The 25,782-nt window shown below is 48.9% G+C and overlaps 1 protein-coding gene across 1 annotated transcript in view; it reads left to right on the top strand.

Moving 5' to 3' along the window:
• LOC120587637 (uncharacterized) overlaps positions 1 to 25,782 on the top strand; it is a 419,915-nt gene that overhangs the window by 18,918 nt on the left and 375,215 nt on the right. The window contains exon 3 of the mRNA XM_039844730.1: positions 2,452 to 2,663. Coding sequence (XP_039700664.1) covers positions 2,452 to 2,663 — 212 coding nt within the window. The remainder of the gene's footprint in view (positions 1 to 2,451; positions 2,664 to 25,782) is intronic.

The following is a 25,782-nucleotide window of genomic DNA, read 5'->3' as shown; positions in this document are numbered from 1 at the left end:
AGAAAAATGAAGGGGTGAAGAGCTCAGGCTTCAGGGTCAGCTTTCTTGATCCTCGCTGGTCATTTAATTGAGCTTTTATTAGGTCATTTAATTGTCATTTCATAGTGACGTAAGTCACGGTGCTGTTATTGTTACTAAATACTGGTTGGAAGTTCCCCTCTTGGCTCTATCATCTATAACTCTGTGACCTGTCCCTCCTCTTTGCTGAATCCTTGTTTCCTCGTCATCGACAGGGAGTAACGGTGTTCATTTCGTGATGTTGTGATGAACAGGGAGGACGTTTGTGAAACCACCTGGTAGGTAGTAGGTCCTAAAAAAAGTTCCAAGTTTCTCTCCTGGACCAGCTGCTTCCTGATCAGCTTCCTGATCAGGACTGCTTCCTGATCAAAACTGACTCTGCCTATGACTCTGACCTCTGTGAGGTCACAGTGATAAGTCAGCTGATCCCTTTCCAGCACATCTGTGCTTAGAGGGTAGGTGGTCAGAAAGGCTCCAGGCGAGGACTGACCAGCTTCCTGGAGGGCTTTCTGTCACCCCTGAACCATCAACACCTGCTTGGGGCTCCTCTGCCTGTGGGTGTGTCAAGGGGCAGGGCTTGAAGGGGTGGAGATGTCTGTCCGCTGGAAGTCACCTCTTTAAGGGTGGGGCCATGTCATCTGCCTCTGTGAGAAGGGGGATTCATTTTTGTTTGCCCTGTATTCCCCTGCACTGCCCCGGACCCCCATGTGGACAGCCTGGTTCTGTGGGAGCTTGTGCTATAGTGAGCTGGCATGCGGGGAGGGAAGCAGGAACTGCTTTCAGATACCAGGCTTTTCTGTAATTTTTTTTCCTGAAAGTGTGAGTTGAGAGGCAAGCCCTTTGAGGAAAGAGTCCCTGGGGCCCTGTGCCCTCTTCCCTGGCAGGACCTCTGAGCGGACTGCCTGACGGGTCTGAGATCAGGTTCTCTGGCACTAGTTGACCCAGAAGCAGCAGAGCCTCTGGGCTCCTGGGGACCGTGTGGTCTTGGACCTGGGGTCTCAGCAGAAACCAGTGGGAACAAGCGGCCAGTGACCACGTGTACTCCTTTCCCATGATAACGGCGAGAGAGAGGTTGAGCGGGCATCTCAAGAATGATTGAGACTGAATTTTCTGCCTCCAGGTGGGACGGGGGCTCAGAGACAGAGTTAACGTTATTCGAAGACATTTTTAGAAATGACATTCCTCTCACATCTGAAATTGTGGAGACGATTTATAGTTGGTTGTTTTTGAAATTTCCGTAGCTCCCACACAGAGCCTTGTCCACAGCAAATGCTCACTGAGCCCTCCTTCTCCATGAATCTGTCACAGTCTGGCCACTGCTTCAGGCCTAATGCAGCGGTGTGAGGAGGAGAGCCCGGGGCCTGTCTTCAGACTGCAGGAACCTCGAGATCAGTACCCCGTTGGTCTTCTTGGCAAAGACTTGCTAGAATGAGTGATGACAACAGTAGCCACCATTTATGGCGTGCTTACCATCTGCCGGCATGATTCGAGGACCTTTGCATATCTCATTAGTCCTTGTGACAGCCTCGTGAAGTTGGTCCTTTATTGTTTCCATTTTACAGATGAGAAAACCGAGGCTTGGATAGGGGAAGTCCATTACCCAAAGTCAGGAAGCCAGCTAGTGGCAGAACCAGGAGAGTCACCCAGGTGGCCAGACTCCAGAGCCCCTAACTTTAAGAACTTAAAGCAAGTAAGTAGCTGACGGATTGAGCAAATAACTAAGCATAGAAATAACAAATTAGTCTAATCGGGGAATGACAAAGCAGGCTGAGTTTATTTTATGTCTCGGATCGTCTCTTCAGCGACACTTCTCTTCCCTCCCTGTTTCCCTTAGAGCCCACCCAGCATGTGGGGAAAGCGAGGGTCCCTTGGGGGCCTCGCTGCGGGGCCCCTTGGGGGCCTCTTGTCCTGGGCTGGGACTCAGGAATGCTGATGCCTTTTCTACCCAAGATGGACAGAGATTTTCTTTTTCTTTTTCTTTCTCCGATGCCATTTTGTGAAAGTAGAAAATCCTTGAAGAGTGAAGTCACATTTTCCAGGCCACTGAAAGCTCCAGAGAGGCAAGAAGTATTATCATAACCAGAGGTGGCCGGGGACAAAGGAAGCTTATAATTTTGTAAACAGAGGCTTGGGAGAGGCCTGCCTACGATGGCTTTCCAGGGGAGAGAGAAGGAGAGAGACAGAATTTGGAAAAATCCAAAGCTGGGGGATTGTAGGACCGGTTAGTGCTGAGGCCTGGCAACCAGGCAGAGACCACTGCCCTCCCCCTGCCCTCCGGGGGACGGGTGTTTCTGAATCCCTCCTGCCTCCATCCCCAGCTACTGCTTTCCAGCATCCCCTGGTGACTTCTGCTAAACTCTGACTGGGCTTGCCCAAGTGACAAGCTCACTGGGTTTGGGGCCTAAGTTCCCAGTGTTGGCCCTTTTGTTTCAGGTTCTTCGTCTGCAAGATGGGGTGGTGACATATCTGCCCCAGAGTCTCCCCTCAGCCTGGTAATGAGGCCTCACTTCTCTTTCACCTGCACGAAGTTCCCACCATTTTTCACCGTCTTTGGGCCAGACCACGAAGGCTGGTGTGTCTGCGGATGGTACCGTCATTTTCCTGGGGCTCCTAAAAGCCTCCCTTTGCCTCAGATCAGAAGGACGGTAAGAGCTAATAGTGAGTGCTAAGTGACTTCCCATGTATCTTATTTAATGTGTACGATAAGCTTACCAGGTAGGTAGTATGATTATCTTCATTGTATATGATTAAGGCCAGAAACATGCAGAGAAGGGAAGGGAGAATCCCAGCCCTGCACAGACATCTGTTTGCTGAGCCCACAGGAGTAGCCGCTGTGTGGTCCTGCTCTGCTCTCTCTGGCCCAGAGACTCCCAAAGGTCGGGTTCGAACCTGGGACACTCATCACGAAACACTCTCTAACATCCTAGAACACAGCTTTAGACCGAAGGGCCTCTGAGAATAATCAGAGGCTTGGCTCACCCTGGGACAGGCCCATTAAATATGAGACAGAGAGCGAGCACACCACCACTACTAAGGAGACCCTGCTACGGTAGGTTTTGTCACCGAAGGGCTTCAGAAGGAGAAGAGGAAGGTGGCATGAGCAAGGGCTCTCTAACCCGGTGGGGAAGGCTGGGACCCCCTTGAATGTGTGTTTTGATCCGTAAGCTAAGGCAGGCAGTGGCCTTGTGCTGTCCTCACAGAGGACACAGAGGGAAGTCCTCATCTCCCTCTTGATTTGTGTCACCACCAGCTTGGCTTGGGTGAGGAGGAAGCCCAAGCATGAGTCTGGGAAGTCTCTGCCACCCTCCTGAGAAGCCCAGAGAGCTGGCCCCATGTGGCATTGAGCTGGCCACATCTATCCCACTTCATAATTCCATGCCCTGGGCCTAAAGCGTTGTGTGTGTGTGTGTGTGTGTGTGTGTGTGTGTGTGTGTGTGTGTGTGTGTGTGACGGGGAGCGGGGGGGTAGTTAGGAGTCCCTACTCAGAGTCAGACCGCTTGGATCTAAATCCTAGCTCTGCCACCTAACACCTGAAAAACGTGCCTCAGTTTCATCCTCTATAAAATGGGGTTGATGACAGGGCCTTTCCCCAAGGGGTTTGAGCTAAAGCCTTTAGAATATGACCCCTACATGGAAGCCGGTATAAAATGCCACCTGAAGCCAAACTGCCTTTCACCCCTCCTCACTGTAGCATCCTCAAAGCCTTTGATATGCCAAAGGTAACGAGAAGCTCCAAAAGCCTCTGTACAGTGGCAGCGTTTCCCAGGGTTGTTTGTCCAGAGAAACGTCTTTCTGTGGAGTGTCTAAAGGGATTAGAGTTCCTCAGATCATATTCTGAGAAACATTCCTAATCCAAACCCTTTGTTTTTACAGTTGTAGAGAAGGGGAGGCCCCCTCCCCCAGTTGTTCGGAACTAGCTGGGGCTCATGATCTGAAGGCATCTGCTCCAACTGGGGGAGCAGGTTAAACTTGGCACCAGGATTGTGCCAAGGGCATCCTGTTGTGTTCCCAGGAGCCTCGGCAGCCAGTGTCTCTCTAGGTTAACTTGAAAGCCCTGTGAGGCTGCATCAACACTCAAAGATGGGTGGATGACAGCCAGTGAAGGAAGATATTAGTGGGGAGGGCTGGTCAGCTCCAGGGTGGAGGGAGGTGACTGGAAGAGCTTAGATGGTTAACTCTTACTCCCAGGACTTGGAGATGCTGGGGACGGGGCAGCAGAGGTGAGAAGGCACACAACAGAGATGGAAGGGTCCTTGGGCATCATCACCAGAAGTTTGCATTAGCTGTGTAAGTTTTCTTTAAATGAAAGCCAAACTGAAACCCCACTAGGTGGGAACAAAAAGGTGAAAATAAAGTGTTCTGTTTGAAATATCTTGGGGAGGCGTGGAGAAAGCTGATCCCAGTCTACCCCTCCCTGTTAGACAGGGGAGATCATTTGGAACCAGATTCCTTCCCTTTGCCTACACTCTTTGTGGAATGGCTTCTCTTCTAGGAGGTACCACTGAGCCTATCAACTAGGGGCTGAGGCTCAAGACCTAAGCTATATTATGGGCAAAAGCAAAGTGGCTGGCTGGACCCTCTCTCCCCCCGAGCTGGTCCTCACTCCTTCCTAGCATCTCCATGGCAGAAACTTTTCTGCTGAGGGGAGAACAGACAGGACTTCTGGATTCACATACCATCCCTGTCCCCCTGTCCCCTAGTTCTGGACTCTAGAATGCTGGGGTCTCTCCCTCCTTGGTTTGATGATGATCTCTTTGGCACTGATCTCCAGGAAAGATGACCCCTGCTCACTAGTCCCTCTTAAATAACTTTCTGCTTCCTTGGGAAGCACCTCTAATGCTTTAGCTGCCAGTCGTGACTTCTGAATACCTTTACCCACTGCCCTGGCAGCTTCGACTCTGAGCCTTACTGGGTTCCCAAGGTCAGTGGGATCATCATGAGTTTATTTCTGCTTTCTCCTCTCAGTACAGCTGGTCTCCTAAAGCCTCAGTTCTCTCCTTAACTTCTGTTTCTGGGTTACCTTGAGTGATGGCTCTGAGCTGATTTGCACCCAAACGAACCCGTGCTCTTTTGTTCAAAGCTCTTCTAACCAAGGAAGGAGAAACTTGCCGAGGGCAGACTCGATCTTCCTACAGTCTTTTTTCCACAGGGCTCAAGTTTGCCACTTGTCAGAGGTCCATTTAGGTTTCTGTAGCTGCCCTTCTTTGTCCTGACACAACTTGTTTACTTGCATGGCATTCTTGTGACTGACTGGGAGAGCTGCCCTTCTCTGCCCAGTCTGTCCTGTCCACCCATATGAGGTCTCAGTCCCCTGCAGAGGGTGGTCAGATGCTAGTGATGGTTCAGAACTAGGTCTGGAGGGCCCTAAGCACAGTGCAGGGCCTAAGAAAGTCCAGACTCCAGCAAGGCTGGCTCCAGCTGTCACTTACTTGGCAGCTGGCATGAGGCTGGTTGCTTGGCCTCTGAGGATGTATGACTCTCTTTTTGAGTGTGCGCATGGGGGAATGGGGAACACATGCCATTTCTGAGGGGTCAGGGCATAGAGGAGAGTTCCCTGTGTGGGAGGGAAGAGCAAATGGAATATGGCATCATGGTATGTGGCACTGCAGGGCCCAGGCTTTGTTATAACTCCAGAGCCCTCGGCTGCTCTGGGAGTCAGAAGTCCCAAAGGGTCATACCTTGGCACAGGTCAGATATGCACCAAGTTTGCATGGGAACCAGAAGGAGAATGCATGTGTTGGTCCACTCCTATGGAAAGGGCCAGCCTTTTGCCCTGTGGAGCCTGCAGGCTCTGGGACATACACAGTCCTGTTTACCATCCCATATGTCCTTTCCAGAGTCTATGCCAGTGGCTTGTGGAGGCTGTGGGCTCTCACTGGAAAGCCAGGGGCTGTGTCCAGGAAAGTTGATTTTTGTCTCCAGAGATGCTTGCATGGGCCCCAGGCCAAGCTCTGCTGAGGGCTGGCAATGAGCTGGGAAATACTGGGCTCCCTGTCATTGTGGACTTTAGCAGCAGCCTCTGGGGAAGAGAACATCTTTGTGGAGGGCGACACAGGATAGCCAGGCTGATGGCACAAAACAAAAGAGGAGCAGATTACTAAAGAGGGGATGGACAGACCTTCCTCTGGGGTAAAAGTGCCACTAGTGAGTCTGACTCAGGAAGAGGAGGAGGTGGCAGGGGGTGGGGCACCCTTATCCTTCCCTTGGAAGGAGAACTATAGGAAACGATAGCTAGAACCAGAGTTGAGCTTGAAAGGAGACTACAATGGGCTTGGTGCTTTGGGATTAAAGATGGCAGCCAAGAGAGAGACACAACATAAAGAAATTAGCTATGTGGATGGGAAAGGCTGAAGAGGGCAATTGTGGAGGTCATGGGTGAAACTGAGGGTCTTTGTGTGGTGTGTGAGAATTGGGCTCTCTTCTCTGTATGGGTCATATTCGAATTTTTGTGCCCATCCCTGAACCATGGCACAATCTTTTCTGGGAGGAGCAGACCTTTCTGTGTGACAGGGTGTCATTAGCATCAGAGAATGGCTGGAGAAAGAGATGAAAGAAGTAACTTGGAGATCATTGCAGAAGCTGAGTCCTGAGCACTTGCAGGAGGAGTCACTGAATATGGGGAGGGAGCAGGCAGGGGTCAGAGTATTTTCTCAGATTAAAAACGTGACTTTCCCAAGGCTATAAGCAGGATGGGCAGAAACCTAGGTGATAATCTCTTTCTGCAGCCTATGCTGCCTTTCAAAGTGCCTGGGTGGAAGAGTTGTGGGGAGAAAGTATTTCTAAGATGTGGCTGAAGGTGAGCAAAGAAAGAAACTAAATGGAGAATGAATGTGATTCCCAACCCCAGTTTCAGGGAAGGCAGTTGAGGAGAAGGCCAGGGGTTTGGACTGCCAGGAAATCTAGCTTCAAGGAAGCCAGGCAAATATGAGCCTTTCCCAGGCATCCAAGGAAGCCATGGAGGAAGCCCATCCATCACTTTCTCAGAGGTGTGGAGAGCCCCAGCCAGCCTCAGAGTGAGGCAGAAAGCCCCCCTCTGGTGCTCCCAGAAGGGGTCCAGTATCTCGTTTATGCTTATATAGGCTTCGGAGCATGAGGAGCTGTCCAGGTAAGGCAGTAACTTAGAGTCAGCACTTTCAGGGAGGGTGAAGATGGATGAGGCAAGCTGCGGAGGGTGGGTCCTTTTCTGTTGGCCAGTCCCTAGGTCTTGGAACTCTTGCTGCAAGTACCTGAGAGAACATGCCGGTTACTCATTTTACACTTTCTACAAACCGACCCTGTGCCAGGCACTGGCTTAGGAGCTGTGTAAACAGTGGTTAGTAAAGGCAGGTGTGGTCTCTGTTTGCATGGACTTTAGTGTCAAGTAAAAGACAGAGAGATTGATCAAGTCATTGCAGACTGGTGTGTGTGTTCTAAGGAAATTCAGAGGTCAGGGAGGGTTTCCTTGGAAAAAGGCACTTGAGACTGGAGGGACAGTTAGGCTCTGTCTAGGTAGGTGAAGGTGGTGTGGGAGAGGACGTGTGTTCCTGCTGGGGGTCAACATGGCAGAGACCCTGTGGTGAGCAGGAGAATGCTGTGTTCAGAAGGGGTCTAGTATGACAATGACGGTGTGTGACTTCCAAGACTAGGTTATGACAAGCATAATTATGGCTTCCACCTAGTTCCTCTTCTTTGAGTCACTCACCGTGGGGGAAGTCACTGCCACATCATGAGATGTCTATATGGCAAGGAACCGAGATCTCCAGCCAACGGCCATGCCAGCGTGCCATCTTGCAAGTGGATCCTCCAGCCCCGGTCAAGCCTTCAGATGAGCCAAGACCCAGCCCACATTTTGATTCCCACCACATGAGAAACCGTGAGCCAGAACCACCCAGCCATGCTGCTCCTGGATTTCTGACTCTCAAAAACTGTGAGATAATAAATGTTTATTGTTTTTAAGCTGCTAAGTTTTGAGGTAATTTGTTATGCAGCAAGAGGCAACTAATACAGACAGCCAAGGGTAGGCGTTGGGTAGGCTTTGTTGTGGCTTAGAATTAAAATTTTGGAGTTGACAGCATTTTCATGGTGGTCAAGCATTTAGGAAGACAAAAGAAGAGAGAGGAGGCTCAGATCAGGCTTTGAGAAGTTCTGCCCCTTAGTGGCCCTGCGGAGCAAGATGAAGTAGGTTTCAAACTGTGTTTTGCATTGCCTTTGGTTCTGTGGAGGGCCTTGGGGGCTGCATGCACGTTCAGTAAGCATCTAGCCCCACCTCTGGTCAGGTTCATTTGGAATGGTCCCGCTTTCTCTGTATTTAGGTTGGGGTTTACAGTAAGATTCATTTGCGGGGAAAGCAAGAATCTGATTCTAACATATTGCACACTGCTAATCTGGTGCAATCCCTAATGTTATAGATGAGGAAATTGAGGCTCAGGAAAGCGAAGTGATTTGTCCAGGGGCAGGTAGTCTTGGACATAGGTTTCTGGGCCTCAGTCTGGTGTTCTTGCCACTGAGCCTCCTCGCCTGTAGCACCTTCTAGTAGGACCTGGGGAAGAGAGTTGGAAGATGTGCAGAGGATGAAATGGGGTCCCTGCCCCCCAACCCGTCACACAGAGGGACAATGACACTCATCCGTGGACTCATGTGGTGTTTCCTGTGGGAAAAAGGCAGGAGACGTGGACTCAGTCTGGTTTTGCTGGACAGGTGGCTGGTCTGAGCCTCAGTTTCATCATCTGTGAAGTGGGAATGAAGATTCATCCTTCCTCATCAGGCTGCTGTGAGGGTCGTATGAAGTAGGAGAGGCCAGAGTGCTTGTCACCAGCGAAGTGCTGTATAGATGGAGGAAGTAGGTCACTGCTGGCTGGGGAAATATAAACCCTCGGGCTATCCCCAGGCAGAATGGGGCCCTTAGAGACCTGGAGACCTGGAAACCCCCACAAGATCCGAATCTTCTGCTGGAGCAAATTCAGGCCAGCTGCTCAGAACACTGGTGCTGCCGAACTTCCAACAGCCCGGGACTCCTGCCAGTCATGATGTTCCCCCAGGGACGATTTGCAGTGCAAATGGACTCTTAGCTGTTCCAAATTCTCTTGGCTCTCAAGTACCTATGCTCCAGGCCCCAACCTTGCCCCCCCAATTCTGTATATCTTCCCCCCTAATTGATTCCCTGTCTAATGTGGAACTGTAGGGAAGCTAGATTAGCAATCAAAGCATGTTCCCATTGCTTTACAGGGGAGACCGTCCAGCCCAGGAAAGTGAAGTGATTTGTCCATTATTATACTGTTCCCCACCAACTCATTTCCTCTTTCATGATTTGTTTTGAATGATGCTTGTGACCTGCAGTCCTTTATTCTGCCCTAGGGCAATCCCCAGCCTGTTCTTCCCTGACCATCCCGTCTATGGCCAGGTGACCTCTACTTTCACCTGTGTCCTGCCCACACACCGTTGGACAGCTAACTCCCACAATGTATTTGGTCCTTGGACCCTGGCGAGAACTTCTAGCACGTGGTCCACGATCTCCCCATCTAGCTGGCAAGCCCCCTTCCGTGTGTGAAATGTGACTCACCAGTCCTCTGAGGGTGCGCAGGGAGTTCTTAGGAGAGGAACCAGCTGGACCCTGGGTCTGGGTGCCTCGCCCCACGCCTGGCTCTCCAGCACCCTATCCCTCCGTGCCTCTCCACGCCGCTCTGCGCCCCTCAGCACCCCTCAGCACCCCTCCACCTCCACACACCTCCCCAGCCCTCCCCACACCCTCCAGCCCCCATTTCAGGCTGTTTCTGAGGTTTGGAAGCAGCAGAGAGTTTCCCCCGACCCTATATTTTCTTCTCCCACTTCTCCTCGCTTGGAACCATTTGTAAGCGAAAAACCATTTGGGGTGTTGTGTTTATTTTTCCCTAGTTCCATGGGAAATTACTCAGAATGTATAAGTATGTGTTTTCCTAAGAAAATAGATTCCTTTACGTTTTGGCTTTGTGGTTCCCAAGGCAAGTGGGACCCACAAAAACCCGGGCTGCCAAGAGGGCTCCCCATCCAGGAGTTCTATCAGTCTCAGAATTATACCCTTTCTCCTGTGGGGACCAGCCATCCCCTCCAGCCCCCTTTTAGGCCCCTCAACTTTTCAAGCCCCATAAGGCTTCAGCCTGGGTGGGCCAGACATCTCTCCACAAGCTTCTCCCTGCTTCCTCAACGCCAATTCTAATAGGTAGGTTTCTTGCCTGAAAGACTTTCGTCATTGTCCCCTGGGGCCGGCGAGAGGCCCTGTAGACCCCTTGGCACTCTTTCCTGCAGCCACCAATGACATCCACATTGGGTCAGGCCTAGTGAGCCCCGCCAAGGAAGCCCGGCTCAGAGCTCTCAGCGATATCTCTGAAAGAAAGGGTACAAGGGCGATGGTGAGCTGGCCGGGTACACAGGACAAAGGCCAAGGACCCCTATTACCCAGGCCCTAGGAGAAGAAGGCCAGTGCCGACCTGTCAGGTCACCATACACATACATGCCTGTGATTCGGCAGCTGGATGACCCACTTGGGGAAAGTCGCAGGTTGGACCAGGCAGGGTGCCGGGCCTCGCGGGCCGGATGAGCGGAAGCTGCGATGCCCCTCTCATTACCTCCTAATTCCGCCCTTCTGTTTTCACTTGCTCTGCTTCCTGCTAAATTCCCTTCCCAGGCTAAAAGTTTCCATCTCTGGGCTTGGCCCCAGAGTGAAATTCTTTGGAAACTTTCAGCTGAGTTCATTTAGCTATTGTCGAGTGGGAGGTGGGTGGGGGAGACAATCTGGGTTCTGCTTATTTTTGATATTTCAAACGCAAGCACAGTCGAGACCCAGAACTTTCCCTTTGGCTGCTTGGGGTCTCAGCTGGGGCGATGCAGGAAAGTGATGTAATGGAAACAGCCTTGGTGGGGAGGGGTGCGGCACCCCTTGGATTCCAGCCCTGGCGAGGATGAGTTCTGCCTTGCTGCCCGCTGGTCAAGTAGCTTTATCTCTCCAAAACTATGCGCTGATTTCTAAAGCTGAATCTTTCGAATAAACCATTTCTAAGGTTCTTTATACACGGCCCTGATGCTGGCTGATCGATGCTTTAATCTCATGATACAATTTTTTTTTTTTTTTGAAACGAGTTCTGCTTCCTTTCATGTATGGGCAGCTATCAGAAAGTTCTATAGATGCCTGTGCAGCCCTGTCAGCCTCCAAATCATAATCAACCATGTGGCTGGACCACAAATGTCTCAGGCTTGGCCTGATGGAAATCAGGCAGCTGGCCCAGAGGAATGAGCCTTGTTCTGCCCACCCTTCCTCTCCTGTTTGTTTGGTTTTCCTTGTGTTCTGCGTCAGGGATGAGCTGGTTGGGAGAAGGATGTGAAACTCAGAGCCTGGATCCACACATGTTGTTTGGTTTGGGAAATTAAAAACAAAACATTTGGTTGATTTTAGTCCAATAAAGTAATTTTTTAGAAAGACAGGTTGTTAGTCTGGATTTAGTTGATTTTGGTTTTTACCCTAACATGAAAAGGTGAAAAAAAAACCCCAAAAACCCCAGCCATATTAAAAAAGTTTGAAAAATGGTCTCTATGAATTAAATTCCTCCTAAAAGGGTCTTCTGTAGGTGCGAGCTCAAAGGTACAAATTGGATGAGTGGGGAGTGACAGAAAAGGAAGAGGGGGACAGAGGCCAACGTGGAATTTTCAGATCACTAGAAAGTGCTCCGGCTTTAATATCATTTCTGAGACATATTTATAAACTGTCTAAAATGTGCAGGTAGAGGGGAAGGGGCTGCAAAGTCCCCCTTCTCTAGAGATCTTAAAAGCAAGGTTTCTGGTGTCCCTGGGGGTTCTTAATAGTCCTGCCCTGAGGCAGAGGGATGGATAACATGAACTCTGGAGGGCATGTTGATGAACCAAGCTACTGGGCCCACTATGCAAGATTATAACGCCCCAACTCTCTGGGTCGAGGCCTTCATAAATTGTCTCTCCCCAGGGTGTGTGTGGAGGTCTCAGTGCTTTCCTTCTCTTTCCTCTCCAGTTCCGGACTGAGTATCTGTTTGGGTTATTCAAGAGACCTCCCCTCAGTGCTTTTTACGCCTTGTATACTGAGCTGATGAGCACCACGAGGCTGCGTCGTTACTGTTCGTACATGGCTTCCCCGTAAGCCCATGGCTCTGCTTTGCCCTTGAGATTCTCAGCTACCTTTTCACAAATGAGTTTGCATGACAACTTTGATATGAAGAACAAGCCAAGCGGGGAGATAGTTTGGGGTGGGAGGTGCTCCTTACTCACCCAGTTGGCACCTGCCTCTTATCTGGCCCTGAGTCGGTCAGCGTTCATGGTCACTATAAACTGAGCAGCTAGTATGTGTGGGACTATGTTACCCTCTGTGGGTATCACCACATTCGACAGCTCAGGAAACTGAGATTGTTGTCTAAAGTCACACCTTTGGTGATATGCAAAGCAGGGATTGGAATCTAGATATGTCTGATTCTAAGCCTATGATCCCAACTGCACACTTAGCTGTAGTTCGGGGCCGGTGGACCCGAATGGTTACCAGTAATCCCCATGTCATCTGATGCTTGCTGTGTGCCCGACCGCTGCCCAGTGCTTCACATCCCTCGTTCACTCCGCCACTGCTTGCTCCTAGAATTGGCGGAGTTGACCTGCGCTGAGGAGGTCCTCTGATTTGAGCAGCGTCTCCCCAGGGGGCTGCAGCCAGTGTGATTTGTGCAGGCTCAAAGCATGTCACTCTAGTGAGGCTCTTCTTCCATAGACAGATATAAAAATTTGAATTTTGTGTCTACATTGGTATAAAGTCAAATATAATTCAGGTTGGACTCATGATTATAAATTAATTTCTATTACATTGATTTTTATCTTATGCTTTTTAAAAAGACTAAAATAAAAATATTTTTGAGGGCCTCCTAATAGTGTGGGGTCCAGGCACAGAGCCTAATGGAGAAGTGGGCCAGCTGCTATAAGCGACAGTGACCTCGATGGCTTCTCTGGGGCTCCGGGGCACTGATAACGCCCCTGGGCCCAGCTGTCCCTGCTGTCACCTGACGTAGAGCTAAACTCCACTCCTTCAACCACTGGCTCCAGGGTTCCAGAAAACCAGGACCACACCTGCTCTCTCCCCTTACCCTCTTTCCCATCTCTCGTGGAGGACCACACGCCTAAGAAAGTGTCTTCCCGAGGCCCTTGCAAAGTCCCTTTAGTTCCCCTCCCCTCTCCCAGCACAAGCGCCTTGTTTTTATTAACTAAAACATTTTTTAATTAAAAATTTTTTCAATTACAGTTGACATTCAATATTATTAGTTTATTTTGGTTAGACATTTGTGTAACTTATGAAAACAAGTTCTTTGATTTCGTCTCCTTTTCTTCCCCCTTTAGAAATGGCTGACTAAACTGCAGTGACCTTGGTAATTCACCATACTTCCCAGGAGAACCTTTTTTCTTCTGTCAGAGGGAGGTAGAAGCTTGAATTCAGGGAAGCCTCTTCTAGGGTGAATCCCGCGGAAGTGGGTCTGCTGCTCTGGATTTTGGGCACTCCAATACCACCCTCTGCTTTGCAGGCTTGGACCCTGAAGCAGTGGCCCTCAGGGCCAAGCTTGGCCACTGTTCAGTTTAGTCCTGGGGGAGACCCTGGGCAGAGGCCTGTGCAGGTATGCCGAATGGGTTCAGAAGGAAGCACTGAGCCTTTGGCTGCTGTATTCCCTCTGCCCCCAAATCCTTGCCTTGTGGAGAACATCAAGGCCAGTGGAAGCTCAGATTAGGGCCTTTCAGAATGGTTCAGGGCGCGGGCCCTCTTGCATGACTCTGAGGGTGGTGGTGTCCTCGGCTTCGGCTGGGATACTCATTGTCTGGCATATATTAAGATTTGCTGACTCAGCTTATAAGGGGGTTTCTTCCTGTCGTAAAAGAAGTGAGCTGCTTTTAGGGCACATGGCAGTGGTGGCCCTTTGTTACACATGACTGACTCCCCTGTATTAGAAACAAAGAGAACTCTTTATTAGAACCATTTATGAGTAAACCGAAGTCTTAAAAAGCAAGTTGATGAGAGGCAAATTCCCTGGTATGATGAGGTAGCTTTTCCCTAATACCGACGGCAGTTGGAAAATGTTGATAATTTCATAATTAGAGCATTAGTAGGACGTTTCTTGGGACACACTCACTGAAGTCCAACTCTACAGGGTACAAATAACTCCCAAGTTTCACACCAACTCTTCTTACTCTCTAAATCGAGAAAAACATCATGAGTGCTGAGTGGTGAACGTTGTTGATTTTTAATCCATAACTGAATTATTCAAATCAGGGACATCCCCTGGCTTGCCATTCTAAAACTCCCCTCACCAGTCTGCAACGGAAGCCACCCTTCATCTTCCCCCCACATGAACGCAAACTAGAGAGGACATCAAACTTCGTGTCTGGCTCTTTTCCTCCAGAGACATGACTTTCCAGCCTCCAAAACCAATTAATTACTGAACACCGACCATGTGCCAAGCACCTGGTTGGCACTTGCAATGCAGTGGTGAATCAGACAAGGTCCTTGTGATGTTCAGAAAACCTCTTTTTTTTTTTAAAGAGTAAGAAAATCCTCAGTCTTCTGACGCATCGCCCTGTTGCTTTATATTTGAAATACAACGACGCTTCTTTTTTAGTAGCCAACTTTCCCCTTCGCAAGAACTGATGCGAAAGTTTCTCAGAGACTTCTGTCTGAAAGGAAGAACGTCCCTCGGACCGAATTCTTTAAGCAATTGAGAGACTGAGAGTGTCTAAAAATCTGGACAATGGCTTGCCCACCAACTCATTGCATCACTTGGAAAAAGTCACTTACTTTCTCTGAGAGTAACCTGTATTGCAGGAGAGCTGACCTAGGCGATCCCCAAGCTCCCCTTTGACCCTGACATTCTGTGGCAAACACTTTTCAAATACACGATAAACAGTATCTTAAGCATAGGCCCTAAGTGACTTCACTGTGCTCACCTTGATGCTCACCTTGAACTGTCTTGCACTAGAGGTAGTCCGATCTCTCTGCCAGCTGTCTTTGTCTGATCAGCATCTTCTATCAACTTGGAATGCTTTGGAAACTGCAAGCAGGATGAGTCCCAGCTGCCACTGGTCCCTGAGATTTCCCAGACTCCTCTGGCTGGAGAACCAAACCCAAGGCTTTCATAAGGATGACCACTTGTTCTTACATCTGTTTTAGCACTTGTCATGCCATGGTGATCAATCCGTCCCCCACAATGTCGATCCGTTCATGGCACAAATATTTATTGAGAGCCTGGTAGTTCTAGGCATTGTTTTAGCTACATTAGGGAATCTAACAGCCCCCTAACTATATGGAGCTTACAGGGGAGGAACACACACACACACATCACTATCATCATCAATAACACATCATCATCATCATCACATTATCATCATCATCAATAACACACACACACACACACACAGTGATGTCAGTGTGTGATAAGTGCGTGAGAAATAATAACGCAGGTTAAGGGGACTGAGTGTTAAGCAGAAGCGCTATTTTGGTTCAGGTGATCAGGGAGGCCTTGTTGAGGAAATGAGTGAGAGCAGACACCTGAAAGAAGCAAGGACATGGGCCAAGATGATACCTGGGGGAAGAGTGGGTCATGGAGAGGGAGCAGCAGGAGCAAACGCCTTCAGGTGCAGCGTGCTGGCTGGGCTCTAGAACCACAAAATGGCCACTGAGGTTGAATGAAACTAAAGTGAGCAAAGGAGAGAATGGTAGGTAGGGAGCTAGGGGCCCAGGAGTCAGATCCTGTAGGGGCTTTTGTTTGAAGTGTGATGGGAAGCCTTTGGGGGATTTGAAGATGGGGGCACAACAAATATGATCTGATTTGGGTTTTAAAAGGACTGTCTGGCCGCTGTGTAAAGAAAAGACTGAAGCGAAGTAGAGATAGAAAAGCAGGAATGAATTAGGAGATGAGTATGGGAGACCAGTGGGGAGATGATGATGGCTTGGTCGAGGTGGAGGGAGTGACAAGTGCTTGCACGGAGGGTATATGAGTGTGGGCACAGACCATTCATCAGTCATCTGCTACGGTATCTGGCACAGAGCAGGTGCTCAGAAAGGGGAAAGAATGAGAGAGAGCCTCTCTCTGAGCCTCTCTCTGAGCCTCTCTTTGCACTTCCCACAACTCTTTTATTTGCCCCTGTTGTGCATGTAATAGAATTAGTGTCAGTTCATCCTTTTGTAATTCAACCTGGCAGCTCCTATCTCTAAACCTATTGTTTTGTCCTTCTCAGGACACGCTTCCTTGTTTTGAGACCTCTCCCCTCATCCCCATTGCCTCAGTGTCTGCATGACTTCAGATTGGCTGGCCCTTCCTTTCTCCTAGGCCTTCACTGCTTGCTGATGGAGGTCCTCACCTGTTGCAGCCACAGCTACAGCTACTGTCAGCTGTCCCTTCCCCTGGAATGAGTTCTGGGATCCACCAGGGCCTCCATCTCTCTTGCCATGGTGGACCTGACATAGCCCGATCCAAAGAGGCCCTCATTTCCCCCATTTTGGAAAGAACAGGCTAGAGGAGGGATCCAGCAGAAAGAGTTTTCTCCCTCCCTCCCTCCCTCTCATGGGATGTTCTCATGCACAGTGATTACATCTAGGTTGTGTCGAGCCGTCCTAGGTGAATGAGAAGCTTGCTGTGGCCTTTTGTAAAGCTACAGACAACTTGGTAATGCACTTCCTTTTCTTCCTTGCCTTACTTTCCTTTCCCTGCACTCTCGTTGCCTTGAGATTGTACCTCCCAATAAGCCTGATCGCTCAAGGGTGCCTCATCTCATTTCCTTAGGTGTCCCCCAGTCATGTGATTCACCTGGTTCCCAGACCCTTCGTAATGAAGATGGTCACATGTCCCCAGCTAGGCCAATAGAAGTCCTTATATTTTTAATTGGGATGGAAGGAATAGTAGCGGTCATTCCTTCTGACATTGAACCTGGTGATATGAGTCTGAGAGCTGCTGGGGTCCATTCTAAGGCATGCGGAGGAAACCTGCCTGGAGGAAGGAAGTTGGCCTGCAGAGGAAAGCAGAGATGAGCAGTGAGAAAATGCTGGATCCCATTGCTCCCGAGACCCAGCTACATCCCTGCCCTGCCCACAGTTCACTTTCCTCCCGTGAGGCAATGAGTTCCTCCTGTTTCCTGGCTGGTTTGAATTGGATTTCTGTCATTTGCTGTATTAGTCAGGGTCCAGACAGAAAACAGAAACCACTCTGAGTATTTTACAAAAAATAGAGTTGAACGCGGGGAACTGGTTACAGAGATGGGATAGGAAGTCCCCGACACCGTGCGTCTGGAGGGATTAAGGAGTGGCATTATTGGCAACCAAGATGGGGCCACCAGGCAGAAGCTGAAACCACCTGGCAGCCCCTGTGGTGGCAGCAAGAGCCACAGGGTAGAGGCTGCCACTTCAGGACATGCTGCTCAAAGCAGCAAGAGAGGGCAGAGTTAGCATAATCTCCCTTTTCCTTTTACCTCAGCCTTCTCTCTCTCATGTTTCCAATGTCAAACCTGTTCCCAGGTCAGGGGACAAGGGAGCCTGGAAATTGTAATTTTCTGCATTGAAACGCAGAGGGTGGGGTGGGGTCACACAGGCAAATGACAGACACACTGGGGTCAGAGAGTCAGTTTATTCCACTGTATCTCTTTCGACTATGAACCCAGGAGCCAAGAATCCCCGTCTGCAGGTAGAGTTCTGTGTCAGATCCCAGAGTTCCTCGCAAGGACTGGTGACGACAGCGATCATGCTGACTGTCCCTGAGAAGTCCTTCTTCCCTTGGAGGAATGAATTGATTTTCTCCATGTGTCTTAATTCCTTTACGCCTACACGCGGAATCCACCGGAAGCTGAGTTCATTGTTTAGGGACTCAGTTGAGTCACAGAGAGAAGGAAGCATGACCTCAGAATTTCCATAGCCAATAATCTCCTTCTATCACAGCTACAGTGAGAGCCTACTGAATTCCAGCTCAGAGGCTGGGTGCATCTGGAAGTTCTCGCTAGTGTCCCAACTAAACTCCTTTCCCTGGGTCGTCAGGTCACTCTTGGGAGACCTGGGATGTGATTGCCCCCGGTGATCTAGAAGATAGTTCAGGATCGTAAAGAAAGGAAAAAATTTTTTGAATTTGAACTGAGTGTGGACTTAGTGAATTCTGAGGATGTGGCAAAGAGGGGGCAGGGAGGGGGGTCATGTGAGGGATTTGCAGACTCCAGAGTGACCGGAATGACTAACTGGGGGTTGTCCAGGCCGTGGGGTTTGAGGTCCCGTTGTGCTCAGCAAAGAGTTTCCTGGGAACCTAATGGGGACAATTTGGGGTTTTGCAGATCATCTGAATCGAGGTTGTTTCACATATGTTAGAGGGCGTGCAGCTCTCTATATGTCTATATTTTAAAGTAAATAAAGGCTCTCTGAGCAAACCACACGGTGTTGGATGCACTCGTATTCCAGTTCCGAAGCCTCTGCGTTCTGGCTTTCCAGGAGCCTGTGGTGACCACTCTGGGCTGGGAGTCCGGGTTGCTGGGTCAGCTTCTGGCTCCTGCCGATGACTCACTGTAGCTCCAGTGGACAGGCAGGCTGCTGTGCCTGGGCCTCAGCTTTGCCTTTCTGTGAAACAGGGGAAATGGCTGGGGATTGTGGATTGTGAGAAGAGGTGAGATTTTAGCTCGGTGTTATGGGTTGAATTGCGTGCCCCTTGGTTTTATATGTTGAAGTCCTATCCCCCAGCATCTCAGCATATGACCTTAATAGAGATGGGGTCTTTACAGAGGTAATGAAGTTAAGCGAGGTCATAATGTCAGGCCCTAATCCAGCATGTCGGGTATCCTTATGGAAAGGGGAAATTTGCACATAGAGACTCATACAGAGCAAAGATGATGTGAGGATGGCCACCTGTAAGCAAAGGGAAGAGGCCTGGAACGGATTCTTCCTTCATGGCCCTCGGAAGGAACCAACCCTGCCAACGCCTTGAGTCAAGCAAACTAACACACTCGGTCTCCTGTCTCTTCTCATCGTGGCGGTGTCACGAGAATTTCTGTTCCTCGTTTCTCCTCCTCTTCCCCCCAACCCTCTCATATCTACTCCTGTATTACCATAACAAGCTCAGTTCAAAGTTCTGTATTATTTTTATCTAAAAAATTTATTATTACTCATATACTTCAACTCTGCAAGCTTCTATCTCCTGGAATATGAAAGGAAAGAGCTCTTTGTCAGTGTTAAGGGTCAATTAGCAACAAGGATGAAAATACAGTAGGTGAAATGTAGGTGAGCCATTGGGAGGGACCATCTGTCAGGGAAGGTGGGGAGACAATGGGGGCCGAAGGGAGAGGGGGGCCATCACTGCTTCTTCCCTAGAGATCTGGATGGGAAGGGGGCCATAGTCTGAGGTTTGACTAAAGGGCAGCTGTACTTGAAGACAGAGCTGACTGATGAAATGACTCCCAGGGGCCTCGAAGACTAGTTCCCAAGTCTGGGTACATCAGATTATCTGGAGAGGTTTATAAACTTTTTATTGCCCTTTTATGTTCATTAAAATGCAAAATACTATAGCAAACATGATTGTACCCACAGGTATTCCTTAAACAGTACAGATAGAACTAGAAGCACCTGTAGGACTCTCATTTTCAGCTTGGGAACTTAAAAAATCATATAGATTTCCCAGTCCTACCACATAGACTACTAACCAGAATCACCAGAGGTGGAGCCTGGGACTCTGTATTTCACAAGTTCTCCAGGTGGTTGTGTGCACCTGGAATCTTAGGGAGCACCTATGGATGGAGCCAACAAAACTATTGGGATTATGTTCTAGGAGCCCCCAGACTCTTAGAACCCAGCTCCATATACCACACTGTCACCGATGCTGGCACTGGCCTGTGGAGACAAGGTGGAGCCAGGGGGAAAATGGGGACTGAAGGGGACTCAGGAATCGGGGGCTGCTGGTGGTCAGAAGCTGGGTATTTGTGGAGAGGAGAGAAGCCAGAGAGGAGAGTGGTCAGGACCAGTAACTCCCAGTGGGAAGAAAACGGCAGATACCCCTGTGTCAGGATCTGGTGAAATGAGAATCAGCTCTCACAGACTCCTAAGACAAGCTTCTCTTCCTGATAGATAGCAACTAAGGTCTGATCTTCTTTCCCCTTTGTTCTATTTTCAGCCCTTTTCCTCTTTCTGTAGTTATATATTCATAGACAAGTCATTTTGAACCCTAATTGTCACCTCTTGAAAGTGGAGCTGATACTGTCTTTCTTATTCTGTGTGATAGCATGGTTATGAGAATCAAATTAGCTGATGTTCATGCAAGGACTTTCAAACCATAGAGGATTCGACCCTACCAGCCCTTCAAAGGGAAGATCGAGTATCATCTCTTCTGCCCCACCACCACGGACCCCACTCTTCCCCGCTGGGCCAGAAATAATTATGTTTCCTCTTTTTCTCAAGAATCGCGTCTCAGTCTCCCTTAAACTGTAATTATTTGCTTTCACCTCTGTTTTGCTCTCTGGATTGTGAGCCTGTGAGGGCAGAATAGGTGTTTCATTCAGGATTGCATCTCCGATGCCTGCCACATGCTAGATGTGTTTTGCATTAACAAGTGAAGACTTTAGGCGGAGCGTGGCACTCCTCAGTCCCCTTAGGCAGAGCGTGGCACTCCTCAGTCCCCAGTGGCCCCAGCTGCAGAACCATACCTGGTGGGTCCAGGCGTGCGTGGAGATGAGATGATCGTAGGCTTCTTTGTTGCCGCTGAACCCGAAGGAGGCCCTGCTTCCTCTTGGGCTTCACGCAAGCCATGGCCTCTCATGCTCCAACCAGCTGTTCACCAGTGCCTCCTGCATCCCAATCTGCTGTGACTTCAGGGCAGTGGGCTTGACTTGTGTGTCCATTTCGGAAGGAAAACATATCATTTCGGGTCATGCCCAGTGCCATTTGGAAGGAAGCTCAGGTTTCCCTCAGTGGAAACAACGTGCTCTGAAAGTAATTATGGGCTGGGAGGCATGTTCTGCAGTGAGACCCAGCATTTATAAGGAAAGGTTACCCTTTCTGCCTGGTGACAGGACAACTCGGGGAGGACACAGTCAGTCCCAGCTAATCCCTACAGTATCCCAGGAGAGCCTCCATCATGCCTGGAGCAGGGATGTCTGCCAGGATTCTGGCTCTGGATTTCCAATGGACTCTGCAGACTCACTCTTTTCCATGTTAGGACCTCAGAAAGAGACTATGACAGGCCCTTCTATAGGAGTGGTGGGGCCTCGGACAATCAGTTTCCCCCTTGGTTTCTGTATCACGAGGAGGTTGGGTTAGCTGGCCTCTGACTGGTTGTGTGCTGGTAAAACTTCAACCCTAGCTCTCTGGACAAAATGCCCTGGTCTGTAGTGGCTGCTCATTTCCATGGAGTAAGTACTCCCACCGAGATTTCAAGCTACGATGTTTTGTCGGATACAGACTCAGGAGGAAATGCCATATTAACTGTTGCGATCTGGTGTGAGCTGCAAGAGCCAACCCAGCACACCACTGCCTCTAACTCTGGCACCCAGAAAGTTCTACTACTGTTGTCCGGCTGAATGTTCTCCAACATTCATCTGCTGCAATGCTCCTGTATAGGTGTTCCCAGGACTGCTAGATAATTTGCAGGACCCAGTGCAAAATAAAAGTGCGGGCTCTTTGTTCAAACAGCAGGAAAAAGTCCCATTAAATCTACTAAAACATGAAGCTTTTTCTGTTTCTCCATGGTCTCTCAAGGTGTTTTCAATTTGCTACTTAATATAGTCTTAAGTCAATGAAAATTTAAAAATTAAATTATTAGCCACAAATTTTACTGTTATATTGTACAATGCCAGTTTTTGATAAAAGTGTAAGAACATTTCGGTGGAACCACCGAAATGACACCATTGTATTTCATAGCTCACATGTGAATAGTGGAAATTCTCACAAAATGAACTCTACTGTATTTATTTGTGTCACGAGTCTGCTAGAACTCTATGCTTATAGGAATGGCAAATGCTATATGCAAATGGGGAAGGAGAGAATAGTGGACAAGTGTAATGCCCGTATGAGCTGTGCTCATGTGCACATCTCAGTGTCCCACTTAGCTTTACTTATGAAATAGAAACATATAATTATTAAGAATTTCAAGATGGTGACAAGAGCATCAAGCCCAACATGGGTTCCTTCTGAGTTCCCCTTCTGGGATCCCATGTGCTTGCACAGATTACAACGCACAGAAGTTGGACTTGGGTGTACCAATGCTTATGTCTGGGGTCCCAGATTTAATGGTGAGATTTCTCTGCAGTATGGGGCGGGAGTAAGAACAACCCTCGGAAATCTCTGTCTCACAACCTCCTTGTGTTTCTGAGGCAGAGGGTCAATCCACCTCAATTTGAGAAGCATTGCTGCAAACTCTGAAAGGAAGAAGCGATCATAAGCTTCATAGAGAGCTAGGGTGTAATGAATATTTGTTAAATAAATGAATGCATGAATGAATTAAAGAAAGAAGATTTGAGAAGCCTGGAGTCATTCAGGATTGGTTTTAGGGAGAGGTGAAGTTTGAACTTTCAATCCAGTCGTCTGTACCCCATCCTTTCCCACCTTTTAAGTGAATTCCCAGTACTTGTCCCAGGGCTGGGAACAGGGGGCGCGGTTGAATGACTGAGGTATGAGAGAGGTTCCCCCAGGGCCCAAGGGCTCATGGTGAGTTGAGGGCAGAGGAAGATGAGATCTTAGAGCTCTCTCCTAGTCATGCTGGCTCCCAAGTCACCTGCAGGTCCTGAGTGAGACTCCTTCTGCATACAAAGCCAGCCAAGCAAGCTCTATTCAGGAGCTCTCAGGTGTGGGGAAGGGGAGGTATGGGGAGAGCAGAATGGGAATACTCAGAGCCTGAGGATGGAGCAGGGTTTGAGGAGGGGGATCCACATTTCAGCTCTGGCTCCCCTTCAAGGTCTTCAGAGAAATGCTCCCAGAGGCCCCCATTGCCTGTTCTCGCATTTCACCAGAGAAAGTCAGGAGCTAAATCCCCATGGATTTGGCTGTCTGGGGCACAGAAATGCCACCTGGGTCAAATGCCTGCTCCCTGCCTTCCAGCTGGAAGGCTCCACTCCCTTCTTGGAACTCCCAGAGACTTTGATCTGTGCTTCTGCCTCTAAGACACTTGTCGTGGCCAACCTCGTGACTTGGGTGGTGTTTGTTCTCCTGGTAAGTAGGGCCTGAATGATTTATCTCTGTGCACCTTTCTGCTTTCCCACCCTAAGTGCTTATTCAGCACTGAGCTGCTGGGTCTGGCTTGCTATACACATAGGTGGAATAAAGGCTAGCAGGTCTGTGTCCTGTGCTTCTAATGCTGTTAGGCTTGTGGGACTCTCCCTATAGGAGGGTGGCATTCATCAAGGTCTCACGGTAAAGCATCAACACATATCCACAGGTGCCATGGAGCAGAGGCCAGGCGTGACCCTCAGCAGGTCAGCTGTTTTCTAAGCTGTGCTGAAAGAGGCTTGTCGAAGGGCACATCTTGTCCCCAGTAGCTCTCCAGATGGGAAGGGACCCAGTTTCAACAAAGAGTGGATGAGAGAACACAGGAACAGGGCCCATGATGAAACTGGAGCTGCTGGGGGGTGGGGGGCGCCCTGCCATACAACCATGTGAGTCCAATTTCATCATCCGTCAAGTGAGAACAATCATTAGATAACAGAAGGATGTAGAGGATATGGTGGCCTCTTGTGTCTACTTTTAGCATCCACATGCTCTGTCCTGGCTCCCTTTGCCTCAGATCTCCTGGGTCCTCATTCTACCCCCTCCTCCATGGAGACCCATCCAGCAAACCTCCAACAGGACAAACTCTTCCCTTCCTTTACTTCTATCTCCAGTCAGAACTACAATAATAACAGCGCTTAATATTTAGTGGGCACTTACTGTGTACTCTTCACTTTACTAAGCTCTTTATGTACTTCAACCCATTTAATCCTCATGGCAATGCAATGAGATAGGCATTTCTATCATCCCCAGTCTCTAAATGAGGAAATGGAGGCTCAGAGAGGTAAAGTAAATTGCCTGAGGTTGCACAGCTAGGAAGTTGAAGAGCTGGGTCTGAAAGTAGGTTTATCCGATATCATGGTTGGTAATCTTTGCCACCACACTCTACCAACTTCCCGAATTACTTCCCATCTCGAATTATGGAGCTGCAGATCCTGGTTGGTGTCGAACCGGTTGATTTTAAAGCCATTTGAGATAAGGGGTCTGCCACTTAATATCCTGGTTTTGTTATTTTATCTGATGTCTTGGGCTTGTGGTCTTAGTGTAAGAGAGAGAACCTGTAATGCTGGAATTATATCCCCAGGGATCTTGCTGTGAGATCGGCTCTTCATTCTCCCTATTTTCTCCTTGGAGAAGCTCTACCCTTCTTTGCCTCCCATCTCTGAGACCCCAGCCCCATGCAGCAGGTCTGGAGGTGGTGGAATGTAGGAGACAGTATGTGATTTTTTCCTGACGTTGGGTTTCCAGCACAGTTGCTGTCTGAGATCCACTTAAACTGCCTGTTGGCTCTGGGGGCAGAGCCCAGTTGGACAAAAAGCATTCGCTTTGGTTTCCAGACCCATAGAATCTTCTCTCCCAGTTGATGAGTAAAGGCAGGAGGGTTTAGGCTCTGGGGCTGGTAGGGCTTGGGATGCTCGGGCCTGGAGGCTCCCATGGATGACCTCATGGAACAGCTCCCTCTGACCCCAGAGAGCTGGTGGAAGTCATAGCCTCTGTGAGGCACTGGCTGGAGACAGTGCTTCCTTCCTCTCAGTAGGCAGGCATGTGAACCACTGGCCCGCAGCTCCATCTGGGGAATAGCTGTGTCATACTGAGCAGATCTCTTCACTTTTGTGCCTGGGTTTTCTCATCTGCTAGGAGGGGATAAGGTGTTCACTCTACTTACTCCCACAGGGGTGCCGTGAAGATCCCTGTGAGATAAGAAACATATGTCAATGAATGGGAAATGCTTTAAATATAAATGAAGTAGCCGTTTGCTACAGAGTCGTGAATTAGACCCTGAAATGGTCATTTGAGGGCTTTTACCCAGAGGAAAAGGCAATTTAATAGAAATATGTTGAAATATTATTATTAGTAGTAAACATTGGAAATATCATGGTGCAGGGTTAGTTAAGAACCAATGACCCGCTCATTTATCACATTTGGTCAACAGTATATTTATGCTTCTATTGTAAAGGATATGGACTTTTTTTTTTAGGCTAAGTAAGATACTATGCCTTGATAAAAGGCAAATTTTTATATGGATTATGTGAAATAAAGGGTTGATGGGCAAGGTCCCTGGTGGAAATTCACATACATTCTCATTTCTTCATGGATATTAATTAAACTACCTTGGAGTAAGTGCACTGTCAACCGGCTCCCTGTGAAGCCACGTGGAGAGGGAATAAATCAGCCCCCACCACTGTGGGGCTGGCTTGTGCACAGCAGTGTCCCCCAGGAGTCCAGGTGAGGAACCCTTCACTTTGTAACCACTTCTTTTTCTTTTGTTTTTAATTCAACACATATTGAATGCCTACTGTCTGCCAGACACTGTTTTTAGAAGTAGCTTTATTGAGGTATACTTGACATAGAATAAACTATGTATTTAAGGTGTGCAATTTGGCAAGTTTCAACGCAGGTCAAACCTGTGCGACTATCACCACAATCAAGTCATGAACGTGTCCGTAATCCCCAAGAGTTTCTCTGTGGCTCTTTTCAATCCTTCTCTCTTGCTCCTCTCCCTCATGCAATCATTGATCTGCTTTGTGTCTCTATAGGTTAGTTTGAATTTC

The sequence above is a fragment of the Pteropus medius genome, unplaced genomic scaffold (genome assembly GCF_902729225.1).
Source record: "Pteropus medius unplaced genomic scaffold, Ma_sr-lr_union100, whole genome shotgun sequence".
NCBI classification, from domain to species: domain Eukaryota; kingdom Metazoa; phylum Chordata; class Mammalia; order Chiroptera; family Pteropodidae; genus Pteropus; species Pteropus medius.
The sequence above is the reverse complement of the archived record's forward strand: the minus strand, read 5'-3'. Positions and strand labels throughout refer to the sequence as shown.